General features: G+C 40.6%; 1 protein-coding gene across 6 annotated transcripts in view; it reads left to right on the top strand.

The window, feature by feature from the left end:
- Positions 1–19,421, top strand: part of LOC144668975 (MHC class II regulatory factor RFX1-like) — a 118,116-nt gene that overhangs the window by 82,956 nt on the left and 15,739 nt on the right. For 3 of the 6 annotated variants that reach the window (XM_078531510.1, XM_078531508.1, XM_078531512.1), the window contains 9 exons: positions 1,856–1,959; positions 3,642–3,909; positions 6,590–6,771; positions 9,080–9,199; positions 11,036–11,175; positions 12,272–12,390; positions 16,349–16,458; positions 16,745–16,896; positions 17,038–17,135. In XM_078531510.1, coding sequence (XP_078387636.1) covers positions 1,856–1,959; positions 3,642–3,909; positions 6,590–6,771; positions 9,080–9,199; positions 11,036–11,175; positions 12,272–12,390; positions 16,349–16,458; positions 16,745–16,896; positions 17,038–17,135 — 1,293 coding nt within the window. The remainder of the gene's footprint in view (positions 1–1,855; positions 1,960–3,641; positions 3,910–6,589; positions 6,772–9,079; positions 9,200–11,035; positions 11,176–12,271; positions 12,391–16,348; positions 16,459–16,744; positions 16,897–17,037; positions 17,136–19,421) is intronic. The other 3 variants (XM_078531513.1, XM_078531509.1, XM_078531511.1) reach the window with 2 other exon arrangements.

Genomic DNA, 19,421 nt, shown 5'->3' with positions numbered 1-19,421 from the left:
AAATAGTCATAAGGATAAACGGAAGGCTGTGTTATTCAAGTTCCTTAAAGATGTTTACTGTATAAAAGTTGCGCTAATTTTGTTTGTCTTTTAAATATTGTATTTTAGTAATGAGCATTGTTTATTTCTGTTAAGGGGATAACTAATCTTCCTAAAATATATATAATATATTTTAGGAACAAGTAGCAGTGATTTTAAAACTTGATTGTATGAGGGACCCCTGAAAATACTCTTGCGTCGTCCAGGATCCCTGCCCACAAATTTTTGAAAACTGTGTCAGGAGCCCAAAGGAAAACAACTCTCGTTGTCTTAAGAGTTTCTTTAGGAAACAGGAACAGAAGTAATGTGTTAACCATCAAATATAGAGTAATATTGATCAACAAATTGTTGACTATGTGCTAAGATGCACAATATGTCTGACCAGGAACAGAAGGAAGTCTGATGACTTGCTGGAAACCTCAGGGTTCATTAACCCCATTTGAAATTGTTTGGTATACAATTTATCGATATTCATAATTTAAGGATATTTATTCATAAAATTAGTTCCTGAAAATTCACTGCAGTTTTTCAAAATATGTATTAAAGTGGAAAAAGCTTATCACAATTTTTATGGATCAATTTATTGTACCTGCCTCATCTGAAATTAAAAAACCATTTCATGTTGGTTAAATTGGAAGTGCTAATGTGTTTAAAGGTTGGGAAATTGTGGCTCAATTTCTGATGTACATTGCCATTGGATGAGGTTCATGACTGGCAGCTCAACATAGTAGCATTATCCTAATTTTTTATATTTTTAAAATTGCATCTATTAAGGCTATGTCCAAATGCAGCAAGACCTGGACAATATCCAGGTTTGGGCTTGCAAGTGGCAAGTAACATTCGTGCCAGGCAATGACCATCTCCAATAAGAGAGTATCTAACCATTGCCCCTTGACATTCAATGGCATTACCATTGCTGAATCCCCCATTATCAATATCCTGAGGGTTACCATTGACCAGAAATCAAACTGGATGAGCCATATAAATACTGTGGCTACAAGAGCAGCTCAGTGGCTGGGAATTCTGCAGAGAGTAACACACCTCCAGACTCCCCAAAGCCTGTCCACCATCTACAAGGCACAAGTCAAGAGTGTGATGGAATAATCTCCACTTGCCTGGATGAGTGCAGCTCCAACAACACTCAAGAAGCTTGACACCATCCAGGATAAAGCAACCCCCTTGATTTGCACCACAAGCATTCATTCTCTCCACCACTGACGCACAGTGTGTACCATCTACAAGATGCACTGCAGGAACTCACCAAGGCTCTTTAGACAGCAAGTTCCAAACCCACGACCACTACCATCTAGAAGGACAAGGGCAGCAGACACATGGGAACATCACCACCTGGAAGTTTCCCTCCAAACCACTCACCATCCTGACTTGGAAATACATCGCCATTCCTTCACTGTCGCCGGGTCAAACCCCTGGAACTCCCTCCCTACCTACACCACATGGACTGCAGTGGTTCAAGAAGGCAGCTCCTCGCCACCTTCAGAAGGGCAATTAGCAATGGGCAATAAATACTGGTCTAGCCAGCGACATCCAGGTCCCATGAATGAATAAAAAAAGCACTATTGCCATTATGATATTGGATCCCTTGCAGGCTTCAAATAGTTGTACCAGAAATTTAAAATGGTTCCTCCCACCAGCATCATTATACATAGAATAAGTCATATTCATTGAATGGGAAGGCCATTATTAAAGAAGGTGATCTAACATTTTGCTCCAAGACAAATGTTTCGATGTTTTAGTTTGTGAACTAATAAATGGTACACCCTAATAACTTTTTCTTTCTGATGACCTCCATATTTAGGTTCAGCAGTTACAACAGGTCCCAGTGCAGCCAGTTCAGCATGTTTATTCGAACCAAGTGCAGTATGTAGAAGGGGGTGATGCCAGCTATACAGGAAGCACAATGTGAGTAGAAAGAATGTCTGTCAGAATACTTCAAGAACTGGTCAAGGAATGTGAATGTTAATGGAATTTGTGTTATTTTTAAGGGTATAAGTTTGTATATTTACACTATGTGATGGAATTAAAAGGAACTGCATAGAACTGGAGGGCCACTAATGGGTAATTGTTGATTCATGTGAGTGAATATAATGTTGGTCATTATAATATCACAGCACATAAACTGCACCCAGAGAACAATGGTATCATCACAAAGTGGTCAAATTTCTTGAAGGGAGGGAAATATCAGCATAGATGTAAAAACAAATGCCGCCCAAGATAACGGCTTTTAAAAACCGGCTATCCCACAAAAAACTGGCTTCTACATACTAAAGGTGAAAGGTTAGGGATTTGAACAAAGTTAACAAATCATCAGGCTTCTGTGGTTATACAGTGCATAATTATAAAAAGCCATTTAACCTTCATGAGCGAGGACAACCAAAACCACAAACGAGATGCAGGGTGCTGATTTCAATAACTGTGGTTACGTTTTAAAGCAAACAGAATCAGTTTTTTTTTAAAGTGCCTTTCAGTTAGGGATTCACCACTGCTGACGAACCAAAAGAATTTACTGTTGGCCACAGTGTGATGATCTAATTCTGACTTCATGTGCATTCCGCTTTTAATTGCTCCACCGTTGTCGGCTGTGCTTTCAGCTGCTCAGGCCTTAAGCTCTGAAATTCCTTCCCTAAACCTGTCCTGCTCTTTACCTTTCTCTTCTCCTGTAAGATGCCCCTTACAACTTAGCTCTTTGGCCAAACTTGGATCATCTGACCTACTACCTCCTGGCTTGATGTCAAAAGTATTTTTATTCGTATGCCCTTGTTAAGAACCCTGGAATGTTTTGTACGTAAGGGTGCCATATGAATGCAGGTGGTTGTTGTGGGGTGCTTGTACACTTCTAAATATTTAACCTAAATCTTTGTTTGGAAGACCGATTGCAGGCTGCTGATGTAATGTTAATAATTGCTGCTCAAACAACTGCGTGAGCACTATACAATAGATTTGCAATATAATTCATGTTCTGACTGATATAGCAAACTTCCTTCTGTTTAAGCTAATTTTAAGAAGTAACCACTAAAAAAAAGGCTTTATTCTAACCATTTATCTCAGGATTTCAAATTATTATAGGAAGTATACAGGAACTGTTACTGGGCTATATAGTATTGAAACTTATGAAGCTCTAAGTTTGTAATTGTTTTAAAAATCTACTTGCTTTTTTCTCATTTTTTAAACTTTCCCCTTGTTTATGAAAGAGCTTGCATTATGTAGTGCATTATCACATCACTCAGGCATTCAAAACTTTTCATATTCATAAATTATATGAAATGTTATAACAAATGGTCTGAATGAGCATATTTTGAATCTCCAAATTCATTTAATGTACCTGATTCATGCATTTTATATTTTCACCATAAAAAGTGCCTACAGTGTTTTAGACGAAAGTGAAGATCTATGGAACAAATTAGTTAGAAGAGCTGCATGCCCCTCCTGGGCAACCAAAGTAAGACATTTAACATAGAGCCTCTAATGTGGTTTGTTTATCTTTAATTCACAATAGGTTTGTAATACTACGCTCCTGAATATAAGTAGGCAAACTGTCACTAAAGTCATCTTTGTGGAACCGCTGCCATACTTTCTCATTTCAGACGCTCAAACACCTACCCTTATTCAGAAACTCAGCTGTACAGCCAGAACACAAGCGGGAGTTACTATGAATCTCAGGGGACACCAAACCAGGTTGCCACGCCGGTGACTTCGCAGAACGTGGTCAGTAGTGGAACGGTGCCAATGTATGTCACGGGAGGGCAGATTGTGGCCAACCCAGGAGGAGGGACCTATGTCATCCAGGGAGGTTACATGCTGGGGAGCTCCAGTCAGTCTTACAGTCACACCATGCGTGCCTCTCCAGCCACAGTGAGTCACTGGTCAACTCTTCCAAGTGCTGACTCCCCTGGGGTTTCTGTTTTGTATTGTTCAATAAGGGTGGTCCAGTAGCACAAATGTTAGAACACTTGCCTCCCAACCAGATGGTCGAAGGTCTGGGTCACAGGATTGCCTGTCGCTCTAAATTGCATGCCACTTTTGAGACCAAATTTAATACGTTTTTGCTAGATGTGATATATTTCTAATTTGGGATGCTCTTTTGAAAAAGCTGAGACAATAGACTTGCAGCCTAGCAAGTGTATTTTCTGTTGTTATTTCATGGAACAACATTGACAGCTGTGGTAGAGAAATCTGCGCACCAGACCATCCTAGTCTCCAGGCTGAAGGATGCTATCTGTGGGCGAGCAGCACCTTGGATAAAATTGGGAATAAATACAAAGTAAACAAACAAATATATTTTCCATTAAGAGCTTTGTTATTCATGTTTGTTGTGCATTTAATATGTAAAATAATAACTGCTTGGAGCATTATGTGGCTATATCCCAATTGAGAGTTCTCATGATATTATGAACTGCAAGAGTTGACACCTCAACATTTTGTGTAGTCATTTGAACCCTCAGTGCTATAGCCACTAAGATGCTCCCATACAATATAGATACAAGAGCATAAACATTTTATAAATTAATGGTTTGCTGTCTATCTTTCATATTGAGTGTTGAATCAAGTAACCTGATAAAATGTAGACAAATTTTGGTGAACCTTCTCAGGAAAATGTGGGTGGAGGAGCCAGTGAAAGTTTTTACAGAGTGTTACAAGACTATGCACTTCCGTATATTGTAAAAGCATTTGTTCACAGGCACAGTGGATATATTGTACCAATGTTAATTAATTGTGACTGTATAACATTAACACACTTCATAAAGGACCCGTTTATTGAATTGGACCACCTTGTAGAAATAATAGAATATTACCTTGTGCAGGGTTTTGTCGCAGATAGTGAATTGGATATTTTAGGGCATACTGCATTAAACTGTGTGACACAAAATACAGTGTACAAGGCACTAATATTTTTGTGTGCAAAGCCTTGCATCCATCCATCCATCCATCCACTTTCACACTGCTTCTCCTGGTGAGGGCCATGGTGACAGTAAGCTGAGCAGGGCCGACCAGACTTCCCTTTCCTCAGCCACAGATTCCAGCTCCTCCTGGGGGATTCCCAGACATTCCCAGGCCAGCCAATTCCTCCAGTGTGTCCTGGGTCGGTCTCAAGGTCTCTGCCCAGTGTGCCGTGCCTGGTACAGCTCCAGCGAGAGCCTATCAGGGGGCATCCTTATCAGATGCCCGAACCACCTCAACTAGCCCCGCTTGATCCGAAGGAACTGAACTCCTCACCCTGTCCCAGAGAGTACGCTCAGCAATCCTGCGGAGAAACCTCATTACCGCCACTTGTACTAGTAATCTTACCTTTCAATCATTACCCACAGTTCATGAGCATAGGTGAGGTTGGGGATGTAGATCAACCAGTAAACCAAGAGCTTCCCCCTAAAATTCAGCTCCCATCTCACCACCACAAACCGGTAGAGCGCCCGGAAAACTGCAGCCGCTGCACTGATCAGCTGATCAATCTGACGCTCACCCCACTATCATTCACGAACCAGATCTTGAGATACTTGAACTCCTTCACTAAGGGAAGCTGTTCCCCCTCTGGAGGGAGCAGCCTACTCTTTTCCGGGAGAGAACCATGATCTCGGATTTGGAGGTGCTGATCCACATCCCAGCTGCGTCACACTCTGCAATGAAACATTCTAGTGCGCACTGGAGATCACCGCCTCGTGATTTGATTCAAAATGAACTGGAGTGCTTTATACACCTAACAGGCTATTTTAGCTATTGGAGGAATCAGAAAGCCTTGGCAGAATTATTTTACTTTTTTATTATTCTCATTAAACACAAAGGAATCACTTCTGTGTTTGTAAAGCTAATGTCGTTAGAGACAGTGACAGATCGCTAATGTGTGTGTGCACCTTATGCCTTCAGGCAGAGCAGTCAGAGGGAGATATACAGAAGAAAGGCAATGAGTGGAAAGTCTTAACAGAAAGAGGGAGAAAGAAAAGACAAAATGAATGAGAAAAGTAGAGCGATGCAAAGGGAATGATTGAAAATCAAACAGAAAGGGACATAATCATTATGCATAGACAACAGGATCAGATTTTCAATTTTGCCCACTTGGCCGTGAGAAAGATGTTGCGGATTGGCCTGCTAATGTAGAAACAACCGAATTTCATTTCCACTAAAAACAATGAATAAGGACCAGTTTCTGTCATGGCAGCTGACCTGCAGCACCAATTTTGTGCCCAGGCAGCAAGTTGAAAATCTACCTCACTTTATTTTTTTTCTTTTTCATGAGCAATTCATCAGCAGACCAATTAATTATTTAAATTACTTGTGAAATGCCACACTCTCTGAGTGAATCTTAAAGAATATTCTTCGACATGAATTATTGTCCTTTGCTTTGCTCCTGTGGATTTTCAGTCTGTTACATTGCAAAGTTAACATTTTACTGTTGATGTTCTTTTTCCAGTTACATTAAAACAAATGTAAAATCTGACAGATTGGAAATTTCCTTAACTTAAATTCCCACTAAAATGGTGTTGCAAGGAAAATGATGAATGAAAGTGATGAAAGAAACATTCTTTTTGTTCTTACACAGGTTCAGTGGTTATTAGATAACTATGAAACAGCAGAAGGAGTGAGTTTGCCTCGAAGCACTCTGTACTGTCACTACCTGCTACACTGTCAGGAGCAGAAACTGGAGCCTGTAAACGCTGCCTCATTTGGCAAACTGATAAGATCAGTATTCATGGGACTCCGGACCCGGAGACTTGGCACACGGTTAGCTTTCTCTATCCTTTTGTACATGGGTTTCGATGTATTTCAGATTCACTAGTTAAAGGGCATCTCAGAAGTCATTCATTTAATTTGAAATGTATGGACTAACTTCAGAAATATTCTGGTGCTCAAATGCAAGTTACCTTCAGTTCTGCTCCTGTTGAAAGTTAAACTTTTTGAGAACCTGTGCTTTGCAACTTGCAGCAAAAACAAATTTTCATGAGATGACATTTGTAATAATGTTTTTGCGTAAATTTGTGATGCATTTCTAACTTCACAACATTTGTGGAGCAGCATACAACAGACACTGACTGAAATCTGGAATAAAAACAGCAAATGCTGGAAATCTTCAGCAGGTCAGGCAGCAGCTGTGAAGAGAAAAAGAAAATTAACATTTCAGGTTGATGACCTTTCATCAGAAGCTGGAAAAAACTGAAATTTAACAACTTTAAAGCAAATGCAGATGCAGACAGAGAGGGATGAGAGAGTGGAGAGAACAGAAGAGTAGCTCTGTGATAGGTTGGAAGACAGGAGTGATTAAATGACAAAAGGAATGATAGGACAAGGTAAAGGGCGATGGTCATTGTATAAGTAAAGAAACAAAAGATGGATCTGGAAGAGGGCCTAAAATAAGAATAGCCATGTAAACGAATCACCACTAACAGCTGCCGACTGAAAAAATGGGAGTGAAAGTTATGATTGGAAATTGTTGAACGCAGCATTGAGTCGGGGAGGCTATAAAGCGCTACATCGAAAGAAGAGGTGATGTTCCTTGAGCTTACATTGAGCTGCATTGGAACAGTGCAGGAGGCAGAGATAAAAAAGAGGTGGGAGTAGGGTAGAGAATTAAATAATAGGTGAGCGGAAGCTCAGTATCACACTTGTGGACTGATCCTTTAAGCCCCTGCTGTAGCAGCTCTCTAATGCAACTGTTTGGCTTGCCAAATTGACAATTTTTATGTCAAGAAACAGATTATTGCAGCAATATTGATACGTTGCATATATGTAAACTAGAAGTGCACCATCATCTAGAAAGTTTCATAGTGGGCTATTGAGGGAAGAAAGCCTGGACCCAACATCTAAAGGACTTATTGAACTGGCATGTATTACCATTTTATTCCAGGAAAATAACTCTTTTACTCTGAGGGTGATAGAACACGTGATAATTGAGCTGAAACAAGCAATTCTGTATTTCAATTTTCCCTTTAAAAATATAATTTTGACATTGTGTGATAGCACCACTGTGTGGCCAGAGTTGGTGCTGCATGTAAAGATAGGAATGTCCAAAAAAGCAATCAAGAACAGTGGAAAATAAATTCTGCAGAAACCAAAAAAAGATCAGGCTAAATCTTAGCATAAGATAAGCACTTCTTTTCTGTCAAGTTTTAATAAATGTATGGTATTGTGGCATTAAGCAAAATCTGTGTAGGAAGTAAGTAGGAATACAACTATGTTATTGCAAGAGCAAATATAAATAAAAGGCTATTTAGTTTTAAGCATTACAAGAAAGATTCCAGTAAGAGAAAAGCAAATTAAAATAAATGGGCTGCACAACTGAAAATAGGAGGACCAGAAAAAAACTGTGAATTATTTGCAGCCATTTTTCCTTTTATTTCTTGTTTTAATTTGGAATTGCCAAGTTAGTTCTGGATTGATTTCTGAGGGACGTGCTGAGTCCACCTCAGAGCTGTGATCTAGCAGCACTTTTTATGCTGATTTTAAGCAATGCCTGATGCTTCAATACGAAGGTTGGTCACTAGGATTAGTCCGTTTATTATTTGGAATGTTTGATGTTAGCATCAATAGGAGGGATTCGTTTATTACTTTAGGAAATGCTTTTTATTCATTCAAAGGATGTTGGCATCACTGGAAGACCAGCTTTCATTGCCCATTCCTACAAAATGCAACTGAGTAGCATTCTAGGGCATTTCAGATGGCAACTAAGTCAACCGCGTTGCCTTGGACCTGGAGCATAAAGTGGCCAAACTGTGTATGGGTGCCAGGTTTCCTTCCCTAAAGGGCATTAATGAACAGATGGGTTTTTTACAACAGTCTGGTAGTTTCATGGTCATCATTCTTGATACTAACTTTTTTATTCCAGGTTTATTTAATTAATTAAACTTAAATTCCCTAGCTGCCATGGTAGGATTTTAATTCATGTCTCCAGATTGTTAATCCAAACCTCTGGAACACTAGTCCAATAACATAATCAGTATGCTAGTACACCCTGAATGCAAAGGTAGATACTGTGAATGTGTTCTAGGAAGTTACCCCTAACTACTGTTCAGAAACTATTTTCCTTCATTTATAGGGGAAACTCAAAGTATCACTATTATGGGCTTCGCATTAAAGCAAACTCACCACTAATTCGACTGATAGAGGATCAGCAGCATCTGGCCATAAGACAACAGCCATTCACACAGAAACAGAGGTGAGTGAACGAGAGAAGGGTCCCATTTATGCTGAAGCCGATGATTTGCATCAATTCTGAATCAACAACTGATTCAGACTAGGGAAGTACGTACCTTTAAGATAATGCTTTCATTTCCAAAATAAAAGATGTGTTTCCTCTTTTTATAGTGGTATCCATTAGACCTTCCAAACTTTACAAAAATTACTTAACTTTTGCCGAAACAGTTTTCAATAAATTGCCGCTATTGATTCATGAAAAGAAACTCTTACTGTCCAACATGCCTTATTCAAGAGTCAACTTACCCTTCAACTTCCACTGTCTGCACTTGTATTTGCTTCAGGTGATTGTCTTCAAATACAGTAAAGAGGACAGTGAGCAAGACTGGAAGTTGCTCAGTTCAGAGCAAATTGCCTAACCACAGTTTTCCTTCTCAAGGAACCTTATTTCTTGATTATCCCAGTCTAATAAATACTGCATGATATTTCCTACTTACCAGGCTATTTTATGAATCCTACATAGGAACAGGAGTTGGCCATTCAGCATCTTGAATCTGTTCAAATAGATAATAACTGATCTGTATCTCACTCTATTTACCTACCTTTGGTTGCCACGTCTTGATGCATTTACCTAACAACATCTGTCAATCAGGTTTGAATATTACAATTTGCATACCTTTCTCGGCCTTTTTAGAGAGTGAGTTCCAGCATTCTACAATCTTTGGATGATGAGTTGCTTTCTGATTCTTCCCCCCCCCCCACCCCCCCCGCCCCCCCACCCATATGGCCTGGCTCTGAATTTAAGATAATGCTGTCATTTTCTGGATTCTCCAAGCAGAGAAATAGTTTATTTTTATATACCCGAACAAATCCCTTTATCATTTTGAACATGTCGTTTGGATCACACCTCAACCTTCTAAACTCAAAGGAATACAAGCTAAGTTTATGCAACTTATCCTCATAATTAATTCTATGATTTAATAGATTCTGGTGCATCTTTGCTATACCTCTTCAAAGGCCAATTTGTATTTCCTAAGGCTTGGTGTCCAAAGAGTACTCCAAGGTGGGTGTCTGACCCAGACTGTGTATAACATGAATTACAACCTGCTTGAGATAAAGGCTAACATTCCATTAGCTTTCCTTGATTACTTTGTTATACCTGTGTACAACCTTTAGTGATTTGTGTACATGGACTCCCTCTAGTCCTTCGCAGTTAGTAGTTTCTCACCATAAAGAAACTATTCTGATTTGTCTTTCTAAGATCCAAAATTGATGTCCTCATAATTGGTCACATTGTACTCCATCTGCTATAGCTTCACCTACTCACTTTGTCTGTGTCCTTTTGTAACTTCCTGCTCCCTTCCATTCAACTTACTGTGCCTCCTAACTTGAAGATACAACTCTTCATTCCTTCATCCAAGTCATTCACATATATGGTGGAAAGCTGAGGTCCCTGCACAGACCATTGAGGAACATCACTTGTCATATTCTGCCAATCCTGAATGAAGAATTCCAATTTCTTCATTGAGTTAGTAGCATGTTGGTCATCATGGTGGTCCTACAACTTGCTGCCTGCTGCTATTGTAGTCAAAATGGTTAATATAAGCTGAGAGTTTTATTGTAAAGTTCGCAGGCGGTACTATGAGGTTACGTTTGATAATTGTCTTCCAAATCACTGTTGCATCAATGTCAGTATTTGGGAGATCACATGCTGGCAATGTCCCTTTCAGGACATTAATTAGCCCTACATAGCAATTCTGGATCAAATGGCAACAATGAAAAGTAAGTTTTATTCTATATTTCATTTTTGTTTTTGGAAAATGCTACTTTGACCATTAAGGAATGGACTGTATTTCAGTCCGTTTTCTCCTTCATGCTACAGACTCAAGCCAATCCAGAAGGTGGAGGGGATGACAAATGGTATGGGAGTTGGGCAACAGCAGGGTGGTGGCCTGTCAGATATCAGCGCGCAGGTCCAGCAGTATCAGCAGTTCTTGGGTAAGTTACCAAATCAGTTTCACTAACCTGTTAAATTCCTCTGTAGCAAATGCAGATAATATATTTTGCATCGCAAATTGAGGTAGTCATGAATGATAACATATTGATATTGACTATTTCATCCCTCTTCACTTCATTAGTAAAATGAATGAAACAAAATAGTTCTTCATACAATTTTATTTTCAGTGGCTTCTCCAGATATTTTCCCACTGTTACAACAGATCTTTTATTTCATTATTAAACATACATTTGAGCCTAACAGAAACTAATGACCCTGCACATGAATTAATGACTGTGTAAATCTGAGTGAAGTAGTTGTTAAGACCATACTGAACTTTTGTAAAATACATACATTATTGAAAACCGTTTCTTCATGTCTATAAATTAATGGTGGACATCATTTGTACTCCCATTGGGAGGAGCTGTTTGAGGTGAAAAGTCTAGATGAGCAAGCAATACAGAAAACTGTTTTGCAGGACTAATGATCTGGAGAAATGCAAACTGCCAAATTTTGTGTTGAAACATCAAAGACAATAGACTGATTACTGTAAGTTGCTCTGATTTGATGATTAGATTCTGAATAAAATCTCATGTTTTCCTAACAACTTTACCCATCTGGTGAGTAAAGTATCAATTATCCAGACTTAAATATTATGGCACATTATGGGACAATTAATATTTTTATTTCAAAAAATATGCCAACCTTACAGTATGTCCAGTCTACAAGACTTCCTGACAGGAGTGTAATGGTTTCCACCTTCATGACCATCACCAAGGCTTTTCTGTAACTGACCAAACAAACAAAGCAGATCGACAATTAGTGCCAATTCTCCCTATCTCCTTCCAATTAGTTAGTTGATCTGAGAACAACTGCTAAGTTTTGTTCATTTTAAGGTGACAGATTCCATTGCTGGATAACTTCAGAACGCAAATGTGAGACCACAGACTGTAAAATAAGTGCTCTCACTGACACAAGTGACCTAACCATTGATGAAGACTACGGCAGATTCACATTTCAGTGTTTGATACTTTTATTAAGAATAACCTTAAGAATACTAACTTGTGATTGCATTCTTCATTGTATAATATATTACAGATGCCTCTCGGGCTCTACCAGAATTTGTTGAAATAGACTTGCAGGGAAAAACATTGCCAGATGGTATCACTATGGAACACATCAAAGCTTTCCAGCTACTCTATCGGGAGCACTGTGAGGTATTATAATTCCTGACACATCCAAATAAAATCACAAGTTTATTGTAAACCAAGCATAAAAATTAAAACTTTAGTTTAGTAGCATAACGTTTTGGGCAGGAGTAAACTATTGGTCTCACTAATCTGCCTTTCCATACTTTTTGCGAGGTTCTTTAATATGATCTTAGAACAAGGATATGGTGCCTGACAACATCAAGGCTGTGGTGCTGAAGACTTGTGCTCCAGAACTAGCTGCACCTCTAGCCAAACTGTTCCAGTACATCTACAATACCGGCATCTCACACATCAAAGCATAAAATTGCCTGGGTATCTCCTGTCCAAAAAAAAGCAGGACACATCCAGTCTGACCAATTACCAGCCCATCAGTCTACTTTCAATAATTAGCAGAGTGATGGAAGGTGTATTGATCAATAACCTGCCCACAATACTGAGTTTGGTTCTGCCAGGAACATGCAGCTACAGACATTACAAACTTAGCTTAAGCATTTACAAAATAATTCAAAAGGCATAAGTGACTGTCCTTGACATCAAGGCAGATGACTGAGTGTGGCACCAAGAAATCTTAGTAAAGTTGAAGTTCTTGGAGCTCAGGTGGAAAACTTCACTGACTGGAGTCACGCCTACACAAATGAAGATGGTTGTGTTTGTTGGAGTTCCTCAGGCAGTTTTCAGTTGCTTCATTGATGACCTTACGACCGTTAAAGTCAGGAGTGGAAGTGTTTGCTAATGTTTACAGAGTGTGCAATTCCAATTGCAATGCTGCAGCTAATGAAGCAGTTTGTGGCTGCATGCAGCAAGACCTGGACAACAATCAGGCTTGGGCAGATATGTGGCACAACTGTTCCTAACCATTTAAATGCCAGAAAATGACTGTCTCAAACAAGAGAGAGTCTGAACGCCTCCCCTTAAAATTCACTGGTATTTCTATCCTTGGTTTCCCCCACCATTAATATCGTGGGCGGTCACCATTGACTAGAAGAAACTTAACCAAACCAGCCACATAAAACTGTGGCTGCAAGAGCCAGTTAGAGGCTGAGTATTCTGGTGTGGATCACCTCCTGGCACCCCAGAAACTTTCCACTGCCTACTAAACCTAAGTCAGGAGTGTGATGCAACATTTTCCACTAGCTTAGTGTCTTATTGACCTGATAATTGCTGCAAGTGAATTTGCTAGCCCGCCCACCCCTGCCCTCACCCACTTTTCTGATGCCAGAAACAATAACACTTGGGAATCTCCATGCCATTCAGGAAAATGCAATCTATGAGATGAGCATCATGTCCACCAAATTAAGCATTCACAGAATCACAGAATTGTTACAACACAGAAGGAGGCCATTGGCCCATCATGTCTGCACTGGTACTCCGAATGAGCAATTCACCTAATGCCATTCCTCCGCCTTCTCCCCATAATCCTGCACATTCTTCCTTTTCAGGTAACAGTCTGAATCCCTTTTGAATGCCTCAATTGAACTGCTTCCTCCACCACACTCTCAGGCAGCGCATTCCAGACCGTAACCACTCCCTGTGTGAAAACGTTCTGCCTCATGTCGTTTTTGTTTCTTTTGCCAATTACTTTCAATCCGTGCCCTCTTGTTCTCGATCCTTTCACAAATGGGAACATCTACTCCTATCTACTCTGTCTAGACCTCTCATGATCTAGAATACCTCTATCAAATCTCCTCTCAGTCTTCTCTTTTCCAAGGAAAATAGTTCCAACTTTTCCAGTCTATCTTCATCACTGAATTTCCTCATCCCCCCACCCCCACCCAAACCATTTTTGTGAATCTCCATTCACTGCATTCACTACCAGCACAACATGGCTGCAGTGTATTGTCGACAAGATGCACTGCGGCAACTCAATCAATAATAATCTTATTTTACAGAATAAGCACCTCCTATTTAAGTAAATTGGACAGTAACTTTTAAATTTGAAAAAATTGGAAGTGCAGACTTTTCACATTTTGGAGGGCAGATGGAACCCGTGATAGAGCAGGAAGGTGCAAATTTATTAATATTTTTCTGACTTGTCCTGTGATGGGTAGGTCCCCTCTGCTCCACTAACCCTCTTCACTGCCAATGATAAGTTGATCATCTGCATTTGAAATGTAGCTGAGCATGTTCTCACCACTCTTGAGCTGGCCTGCCCGTCCCTATGAAAATTTGAAAAGATTCAAAGGTGAGCTCCTTAAGTGCCTTACTGGCTTGATCCTTGTTGCGAGTGAATTTACTAGTCTGCCCAGCCCCTGGTCTCACCCGTACTGCTAATGCCAGAAACAGAGGCAGCGCAATATCACCGCTATCTTTTCCAGCCGTTTGCCTCCATTCCATCCCAAATCAGGCACAAAAAACCGGCCCCACATATTCCAAATTAGGCACGAACCTACTATGTGGTACTTGTCGAATGCTTTTTGAAAATCTAAATGCGTTATGCCTACTCCATTACCTTAATCTACCCTTTCTGTTACTACCTCAAATAATTCAGTAAGATTGGTCAAGGGCAACCTCCCTTTTTGAAATAATTATATTTTTGGTTTCTAGATATTTTTCTATTTCATCTTTGAGTAAAGCTTCCATTATCTCCCCTGCCATTGACGTTAAGCTAACTCGTTCTCCAGCACTTTTCCCTTTGCTTGAAAGTATTGATATCTTTTCAGTACTTATGTTGTCACATGCACCATGTTAGCCACTCTAGTGAATACCAAGGCACAGTAATTATTTAATATTTCTGCCATTATTGTTTTCTTTTGTTGTTTGTCTGTAGAATGTTTTATTATTTCTTTACGTATCCTTAATAATTTAATTTTGTAGTTTCACTTTACCTTCCTAATTTTTTTTTTACTTCTTTGCTAACTTCTTTGTATAACCTCTTGTCATCCTCTGCTTTTTGTCTGCATCCACAATGGATGGAATTAAATGCCCGCCCCCCCCCCTCAACCAGGCACGTTTGGAGGTGGGGGCTGGGGAGGATCAGTGTGATTGGGTGGGAGAGTGCGGAGTGGAAATCCTGCCTCCTTCCTATCATGTTTGGGGTGGAGTGGAAAGACTTGAGTCAGTCATCCCTCTCAGAGGCAATTTGGAGCCCTCATGTGGCTACTTAAAAGCCTCATGCGATACATGGGGGGTGACATCCAGGGAGGCCACCCAGCAAACCCTGTTGTGATCCCTCCCCACCCTCCTTCACTGGTCTCCACGACCATCCCACCCACATGCATCCACACTTAAGACACAAGGATCCATTGTCAATCCCTGGTGAAAGCCCCACTGTAATACTGGTAGTGGTCACCGCTCCCGATGGCACTGCCAATACTGGAGAACTGCTGGCCTCTGATTGCCCTATTGGGGGCTTAATAAACAGGAGGTCTGATGCTGCCCAGGTAAGTGCCTGATTGGAATGTAATAGTGTTGGATTTACCAGAGAAAAGCGATGTGAGTCTCCCACCAGTTCTCCAACCACTAGGTGAGAACCAACCATTTCCAGCTAATGTATGTCATTGTATTTAGTTGCATTTTATCCCTTATTTCTTTATTCATCCATAGTGTGTCATTAATGACTAGTTTGTTTCTTGCATTTTAATTGAATAGATTTCTCTTGAATTCTATTGATAATTTTAAAGTATCTCCCGTTGCTCTATTTCTTTGTTTATTAGTGAAATGTTCCATTTATTTTCTCTAGTTCCATTCTCACCTCATTAAAATTAGCTTTTTTTTCAACTTATTACTTTGGCCTTTGTCTTAGTTATGTCTCTCTCAATCTTTGCATTAAATCTTTAATCTAGTCAAGCCTTACTTTCCTTAGAATTCATAATGTATTTCATTTATAAGGAAGTTGATCAGTGGATTTACTGGAATTAATTAATTCTTAATTCATATTCCCTTTATACTTATTAATGGCATTGCAACCTGAATTACCATTAGAATAGCAGTAACCTCTTCAAATGTCTTCATTTTGTCTCTATAGGCAATCCTGGATGTGATGGTGAACCTACAGTTTACTCTGGTTGAAACCTTGTGGAAGACATTTTGGCGATACAACACTTCCCAATCCAGTGATGGCTCAGGATTATCAGTGTGAGTGATTAACAAAACATCTTTTAGGAAGAAAGGAATTATAAAAGTGATGGTGGGAAAGAGACAGAGTTGAGCTACAGATAAAGTGGTGTGCATGTGTTGCATTGGACTCGAGGAATAATATAGCTCTAATTCCTAACAGAATGGCATCTTAGGTTAGATTTTTAGAAACTCGTTAGTATTTTGTCAGGGCCTTCTCTAGCAATCAAAAGGAAAACTAAAAAATTGCATAGTCACCAGCAACATCCCAAAGTGTTGTTAACTCAATGTTGTTTATTTTTTGCAGTCACGATGAAGCTGAGAAACGCCTCCCTAAGTCATGCCTGGTTGTCCTCTGTAAGTATGAGCCTTCTCTGAAGTGGACAAAATACTGTGATAACATGCTTTACCAAGGTCTGGTGGAGATCCTTATCCCAGATGTCTTGCGGCCTATCCCGAGTGAGTATTTCCAGGAAAGTTAAATAATTCATCAGTTATTTGGAATTATGACTAGAGCAACTTTGTAGATGTATGTTTGCTAGCCTGTGTGCACTGTGGATCATTATCCACAGCTATTGACTGCAGTTAATCACCTTCCAGGTGCCTTGACTCAAGCAATTCGGAATTTTGCAAAAAGTTTGGAAAGCTGGTTAACCAATGCTATGATGAACGTTCCTGAAGAAATGGTTCGTGTGAAGGTAAGATGGGTTTCTCAGTTTTTAAGTGTAATCTGACACAAAAGCACTATATTTTTAGGAGAGACAAATATAAGCATGACCATATTCATTTTATCAGCCTTATCTAATCAAAGGCTTATGACTTGCTATCAGTCATGCCATGCAAAATGGAGTCACATCACTTGTACCTAACTGGCAAACTTGAAAATTAGGAACACAGCCTGAAATGTCAGGAAAAAATGGCTGACATGAGGCAAATTTTACTATGTCTAAGAACATGAATATTTAAACTACACCAATAGCTGGCAATTATACAGTGCCTTTAACCTAGAAAAACATCCCAGGGCACTTTACACAGAGGTGTAATCAGGCAAAGGTGGGTGTTAAGCCAAAGAAGGAGACTTTTTAAAAATTAATTTATGGGATGTGAGCATCGCTGACTAGGCCAGCATTTATTGCCCTTGAGAAGGTGGTGGTGAGCTGCCTTCTTGAACCGCTGCAGTCCATGTGGTATAAGTACACACCACAGTGCTGTTAAGGAGGGAGTTCCAGGATTTTGACCCAGTGAAGGAACGGTGATATATTTCCAAGTCAGGATGGTGAGCGACTGGAGGGAACTTCCAGGTGGTGGTGTTTCCATGTGCCTGATGCTCTTGTCCTCCTAGATGGTAGCGATCATGGGTTTAGAAGGTGCTGTCTAAGGAGCCTTGGTGAGTTCCTGCAGTGTATCTTGTAGATGCTACGCACTGCTACCACAGTACATTGGTGGTGGAGGGAGTGAATATTTGTGGATGGGGTGCCAATCAAGCGGGCTGCTTTGTCCTGAATGGTGTCAAGCTTCTTGAGTTTTGTTGGAGTTGCACTCATCCAGGCAAGTGGAGAGTTTTCCATCACACACCTGACTTGTGCCTTGTAGATGGTGGTCAGGCTTTAGGGAGTCAGGAGGTGAGTAACTCGCCTCAGGACTCCTGTTCTTGTAGCCACAGTATCTATGTAGTTAGTGCAGTTCAGTTTCTGGTCAATGGTAACCCCCAGAATGTTGATAGTGGGGGATTCAGCGATGGTAAAGCCATTGAATGTCAAGGGGTGATGGTTAGATTCTCTCTTGTTGGAGATGGTCATTGCCTGGCACTTGTGTGGTGCGAATGTTACTTGCTGCTTGTCAGCCCAAGCCTGGATATTGTCCTGGCCATGCATTTGGACATGGACTGCTTCAGTATCTGAGGAGTCATGAATGGTGCTGAACATTGTGCAGTCATGAGCGAACATCCCCACTTCTGACCTTATGATGGAAGGAAGGTCATTGATGCAGCAGCTAAAGATGGTTGGGCCTAGGACACTAGGAACTCCTGCAGCGATGACCTGGAACTGAAATGATTGACCTCCAGCAACCACAGCCATCTTCCTTTGTGCCAGGTATGACTCCAACCAGCAGAGAGTCTTCCTCCAATTCCCATTGACTTTAGTTTTGCTCGGGCTCTTTGATGCCACACTGGGTCAAATACTGCCTTGATGTCAAGGGCAGTCACTCTCGCCTCATCTCTGGAGTTAAGCTCTTTTGTCCATGTAGTGAGGTCAGGAGCTGAGGGGCCATGGCAGAACCCAAACTGAGTGTCAGTGAGCAGTTTATCGCTAAGCAAGTGCCACTGATAGCACCGTTAATGACCCCTTCCATCACTTTACTGATGATCGAGAGTAGACTAATGGGGCGGTAACTGGCTAGGTTGGATTTGTCCTGCTTTTTGTGTACATGACATACCTGGGCAATTTTCCACATTGCCAGGTAGATGCCAGTATTGTAGCTGTACTGGAACGGCTTGGCTAGGGGCACGGCAAGTTCTGGAGCACAAGTCTTCAGTACTATCACCAGAATATTGTCAGGGCCTATAGCCTTTGCTGTATCCAGTGCCTTCAGCTGCTTCTTAATATCACATGGAGTAAATCAAATTGGCTGAAGACTGGCACCTGTGATGCTGGGGGACTCCGGAGGAGGCTGAGATGGATCATCCACTCAGCCCTTCTGGCTGAAGATGGTTGCAAATGTTTCAGCCTTATCTTTTGCACTGACTGTGCTGAGCTCCCCCATCTTTGAGGATGGGGATATTCATGGGGCCTGTTCCTCCAATGAGTTGTTCAGTTGCCCACCACCATTCACAACTGGATGTGGCAGGACTGCAGAGTTTAGATCTGACCCATTGCTTGTGGTATTGCTTAGCTCTGTCTATCACTTGCTGCTTATAATGTTTGGCATGCAAGCAGTCTTTTTTAGCTTCACCAGGTTGACACCTCATTTTTAGGTATGCCTGG

This window comes from Cetorhinus maximus, chromosome 28, assembly GCF_964194155.1.
Source record: "Cetorhinus maximus chromosome 28, sCetMax3.hap1.1, whole genome shotgun sequence".
In the NCBI taxonomy this organism is placed as follows: domain Eukaryota; kingdom Metazoa; phylum Chordata; class Chondrichthyes; order Lamniformes; family Cetorhinidae; genus Cetorhinus; species Cetorhinus maximus.
Note: the sequence above shows the minus strand (reverse complement) of the source record. Positions and strands in the feature narration are given on the sequence as shown.